This window comes from Cololabis saira, chromosome 7, assembly GCF_033807715.1.
Source record: "Cololabis saira isolate AMF1-May2022 chromosome 7, fColSai1.1, whole genome shotgun sequence".
Lineage (NCBI taxonomy): Eukaryota > Metazoa > Chordata > Actinopteri > Beloniformes > Belonidae > Cololabis > Cololabis saira.
Window position 1 is genome coordinate 34,039,040 of NC_084593.1, and position 6,000 is coordinate 34,045,039.

The following is a 6,000-nucleotide window of genomic DNA, read 5'->3' on the forward strand; positions in this document are numbered from 1 at the left end:
TGGCATACATGCAGCTCTCTTGAGGTCCTTCCACAGGATTCGGTAGAGGTCTGGACAACAACAACTAGGCCATTTCACAACCTTGCATCTTTTATTTTTCAGCCATTCTAGTGCAGATTTGACCAGGTTACAGCTTGTCAGAAAGATGGCCTCATATTTGAGGACTGCATGGTGGAGTCAATGACTCCGGATTGCCGTAGTCCTGAAAAACAACTCAAAACCATCACCCATCCACCACCATGCTTAGCAGCGGGTATGAGGGGCTGCTGATGCTACGTTTGTCATCTAAACATTGTTACAATGCAAAACACCGTGCAAAACACAGTGTTTAATGTTTTGTTTGGATCTAGCTTTAAAGAGCTCAGCCACGCCTCCAGTGTTTGTTTCTAGACAGAAGAGACTGTCCTGGCAAGAAACTGTACTTGCTCTGTCTTGTTATGATGACGCTGACATGGACTTTTAACAAGCTCAATGAGGTCTGTGCGATCTGAGACTTCATTGGAGGTTTCTAATGCTGTGTAATACTGAACTCCAGATTGTTTGTAAGGGGCTTTATAACCCCTCTCCTGATTGATGTCCAGAAACAATGGCTTCTTTAAGACCATTCCCTGAATGCTCCAGCTGCTTTTACAGAGGTCCTGACACCTGATGATCAAGTCATCAAAGGCTGATGATTAGCCACCCCTGGCTATAACTATACTACAACTATTACATTATTCTATAACTTACACTTTTAAATGCCAAGGCCAGTAGGGGGGCACTCAGTGTTTTTATCTTGCTGGCTTTAAATTGGTCAAATACATACCAGCAGAGTCAAAATTTGTTTTATGCTCATTATGCTCATCTGAGGTTGTATTTGCCTGATAAAAAAGACCAACAACAATAAGATGATATTGTTTTGATTTTACACACAAAAGAACCCCCATAGGATTAATTAACTTGAATGAATCAACCTGTCTGCTTTCATGTCTTCATTAATCTGCCTCGTTCTCAGAAACTTGGCACATAGACTAAAATACAAATTTCTTTACTTATGTGTGATCCTGAAGGGCTTTAAAAGCTGCAGGCTTTTGCGGTAGCGTCCTCGTCTCTTCGGCCCCCTCTCCGCCGACGCATCGTCCTCTGCTTCCTCCTCCAGCTCCGGCAGCGTCTGCGGGGCGGACAGGGACAGGCCCTCCACCCGTCCCGTCTCTTCAAGAGCATCGGGGAACATGACAGGCCCTCTGGGGAGCAAACAATTTAGAAAGTAAATAAAAAACAGAGATCAAGATCGAGATACATAAATTAATCGCAATAAAAGCTCCCGCTGCCTCAACAGGTCAAGGAACATTGTAAAGGACAACACCCACCCCGGTTTCCATTTCTTCGACCTGTTGCCCTCTGGGAGAAGCTTCAGGTCCTTACGAACCCGAACAAAAAGACTCAGGGACAGCTTCTTCCCCAAAGCTGTGAACTTTCTTAACCAATAAACTACCTCATACTGTGCAATATTTTCTATTTTCTATCCATAATGTTCCAATATTCCTTACCTATCTATGTGCAATACTCTTCCATCCTTTCAAGTGCAATATTCTTCCACCCATTCATGTACATTTTTATCCTCCCATTCACTCTTTTTTTATAGTATATATATATATATATATATATATATATATATATATATATTTATTTACCGGTATGTTTCCTTTTTTTTCATTTTGTTGTTTACAGTACTTGTTTACATAGTCTTTGCATGTGTGCACTTTGACGGAGCTGCTGCCTAATTTCATTGTACAAGTATAATGATAATAAAGGCTTTCTATTTCTATTTCTATTTCTAAAATGTGTCTGAATAGTGACAGCATCCTGATAAGACATATCTACTGTTGTTCAGCACATGTTCGGAACAATTGTTGACTTTTCAGGAACTAGAAGCTATACTGATTTGACTACACTGGAACATATCGGCAAGGGAGGCTGTCACTGTTTACGAATATTCATTATCTTGATAAATTGGATAATAATTTGGTTTGTGACTCAACTTTGAGAGGGAAATTGTGTATACAGGATATCTTTGTGCATGAGGTGTTTAAACTTTTTGTCCGAGAGGAACAGTCCTGACATTAAATGTTCAACCATCTGATAAGTCTGATAAATAAAACAGCACTGTGCATTTTATTACTTTCTTTAATGCAGACAGCCAATATAGAGGGACAGTGTTTTACTGAATCAGCTTTTGAGTCACAGAAAGACTCAAGAAATCACCTTGCTCATAGGTCAGGCCCCCTCTCTGGCATACGGTGCCTATCTATTTAAAGACGGCCTGCCAGCCACCCCTGGAGCTTGGAAGGAGACAACTGAGCTGCCAGCGCGTTCAAAACACTGTCATTGATCCCCTCTGTGGCAAAGCTCGTGACAAGGTCATCCCTACTTGGTGCGGGGCGCGGATAGACCGCTCGCTGTTCCAGGCCGATTATGTGAATCAACACAGGGAGCCCAGTCAGGGCAGGGGCAGGAAAACGATACCAAAGGTTCTGCTGGGAAATATTCTACAATCGCCGTTGATGTGATGGGAACAAAACTTTTGAAGGCCAGAGAAAGGGAATTAGAGAGATGTTTTGTCTCTCTACCTGCAGCCGTCAGTGCGTTATGGATAGTTTACACAGTTTTGTTGAACTTTCAGAGCTCATTGTAGTCCAAAACTATCCAGCCACGTATCTCATTAAACTTTTTTTTTTTTTTTTAATGAAAATGAATTGATTCAAATTAAAAATGAGATCCTAACTCATTTTTAATGAGTCAAAGAATGGAATGAACTTCCAGAGGAAGTCGTGCAGGCCCAGTCTGTGAACTCTTTCAAGAACAGACTGGATAGGTTCTGGTCAAACAAAGACTTTTTGTATGATTTTAAAGCTGATAGGTGATGCAAAATTGAATCAATTAATCTGTGTGTGATTTTATGAAATGTTTTGAATGTAAATTTTAGTCCTTTGTATTTATTGTAAGTTATTCTTGATACCGATGTAAAGGACACATGTCCTGTATCGGTCAATTTATTCAACTTAAATTAAACTATTAAACTTAAACTTAACTTTTGGGCAGGTCAAAAGAGGCAGGTTACAAAACACAAAACACAAAAAAAAACTGTTTAAAACTTATTATGAAACATGACACAAGGAAATGAAAACAGGAGTTTGGTGACAACAAACTGATCCAGACTGACTCAGACTAACTTCAGTTAATGTCAGTTTTGTTTCCCTGTTAACAGTATTTCACAAATGTTCCTATAAACAAACTTCAAGAATTTTTTTGTAATCATATATATCTTTATCATAAAGTCCCACTTCAGTGGTTAAATGTGCTGAACCCGCCTGTCTTATTATCATAATGTTCCTGTTGTTGTAACCTATCATTGCACAGCCCCATAGCAGGATGAAAGCTCCTCTCTTCATCACTTACTTTAAGGTAAGTTGTCTCTGATGGGAGGCAGTTCAGCTCCAGATGAGTTCAGGAAACAGAGATGAGGATGGCCATGACACTTCTTCTCACAGGTTTGCCGGCACAACTTAAACTTTCTCCTCGCAGGGACACATTTTCTTCAAGAAGGAGCGAGCCTCGAGTGAAACAACACGGTGGTGAAAAGTTTGCTCCTCACGTGTGTGTACAGGACGTGCTGGTCCGCCGGTATCGTCCTCCGCTGCGCTCCGCCTCCAATAACTGCTGTCATAGTAACGGGAACTCACGCCTGAATTATGGGGAAATCGACGCAGAGCCTACGCCGTAGGGTTACGCCGTAGCCTACGCCGTAGTGGTACGCGGCGACGTGCACCGTACTGCGTCGATGTAACGCGGAACCATAAATCAGCCTTCACTCTGTTCCCCTGACGTCATCGAGGCCCCGCCCACAGCCAGTGTCGTCACGCCAACCGCAATGACAGCGCTGTTAAATCGTGACAAAGCGGAAAAGTACAGCTGATGATGGGGGCGGGGCTAGAGACAGCAGGGAGAATCTGATTGGCTGTCGTAGTTTCTAAACAGGCACATGGTCCGTCTTTTTTTTTGAACATTTATTAGAACCTTTTTTTTAATTATTTTTTTATTTAACATTTGCAAACAGTATAATGATAACAAGACTTCACATTGTGCAATTTCACGTTGAAGAATAACATATAAAGAGTATAACTCAAATAAAAAAACAAAACAAAAAACACAACACATTATAACCAGCCAGGGGGGATGAAATTATGAAATTATAACAGAAAGACAAAACATTTACATACATTTATGGTTCTGATTGCTTTTGAATTAGTAGAAAACTTAATAGAGTCAAGATACTGTTTTAATTCACAATGAAAAGTAAAAAAAAGAGGGTCATCTATAATAATTCTCATTCATAAGTCCACTTATTTCAGAATAATAAAGAAATGCAAAAAAGAAAATCCAACAAGCCCAGTTGCACAGAGACTATATTCTTCTCCAAATACAATAGAACAGGTGTCCATTTTGTAAGATACAAGTCCGTCTGGAGTCGAAGATTTGCCGTTATGTGAGTTTACATCCTTAAGTCTTTGGGTCCACTGGTTCAGTGTGGGTGGATGAGGATAAACCAATTTACTGTGATCATTTTATGTGCAATCAACAAAAGAGCCCTGAGCATAAATGCACATTTTTCCCCTAAATCTGTTAACAGTACAGTACCCAAAATTAGTTGCTCTGGTTCTATTGGTCTATTTAAATTCAAAATCTCACTTATTTGTTGCTTCACAATCTCCCAGAATGTTTGCAATTTAGGGCAATCCCAAAAAATGTGAGAGAAGTCCCCTATCATGCCACAACCCCTCCAAGAAAGGGGGGAAAACTTATTGTCATATCTAGCTATCACCAAAGGAGTTTTAAAATATCTCATTCTCAACTTCCAGCCAAGGTCTGTCTTTTTTAATACAGATTGAACATGATGAGCAGAAACAAGAATAAATACCCCAACCTCTGCGGGAAACATCTTTTTATGAGGGTGACGTTTGACTCACTTTAAAACCCATTAAAATGAATAATAACTCTAAATAATAGCAGGGCTTTAAGGATTATTTCAGACTTGTACTGCTTAGACCACATTGTTTAATGATGGCTTTTGTTAGTTTGTTTCATAAAGGAGTGGTGATTAATATTGTGATATAACACTTACATACAAAAGAGACAATGAAGAGAGGCATCTGAGGGGAAAAAACATGGTTATTTATAGGCCCCTAGCCATGTGGCATTTATTATTATAAATAAATAATAAATAAATGTTTCCCTTAGTAATCCCACAATGCATTTAACCCATCTCTAGTGAAACTACGAGCAGTGGTCATTTGCATGGCACCCGGGGAGCAGGAAGGGTTAAAGGCCTTGCTCACGCTCACGCACACACACACACACACACACACACACATGTGTATATATATATATATATATATATATATATATATATATGTATATATATACGGTATATATATATATATATATATATATATATATATATATATATATGTATATATATACGGTATATATATATATATATATATATATGTATATATATACGGTATATATATATATATATATATATATATATATATATATATATATATATATATATATATATATATATATATATACGAGCAGTGGTCATTTGCATGGCACCCGGGGAGCAGGAAGGGTTAAAGGCCTTGCTCACGCTCACGCACACACACACACACACACACACACACATGTGTATATATATATATATATATATATATATATATATGTATATATATACGGTATATATATATATATATATATATATATATATATATAAATATATATGTATATATATACGGTATATATATATATATATATATATATGTATATATATACGGTATATATATATATATATATATATATATATATATATATATATATATATATATATATATATATATATATATATATATATATATATATATATCAAGAGAACTGAAACATAGATTAAAAAGGCTTCAT

The 6,000-nt window shown here is 37.7% G+C and overlaps 1 protein-coding gene across 1 annotated transcript in view; it reads right to left on the reverse strand.

The window, feature by feature from the left end:
- Positions 1 to 3,687, reverse strand: part of wu:fb13g09 (ATP-binding cassette sub-family C member 5) — a 28,163-nt gene extending 24,476 nt beyond the window's left edge. The window contains exons 1-2 of the mRNA XM_061725724.1: positions 3,439 to 3,687; positions 1,032 to 1,223 (exon numbers count right to left, since the gene is read on the reverse strand). Of these exons, the coding sequence (XP_061581708.1) occupies positions 1,032 to 1,213 (182 nt within the window). The 5' untranslated portion in view covers positions 1,214 to 1,223; positions 3,439 to 3,687. The remainder of the gene's footprint in view (positions 1 to 1,031; positions 1,224 to 3,438) is intronic.
- Between the last annotated feature and the right edge of the window lie 2,313 nt (positions 3,688 to 6,000).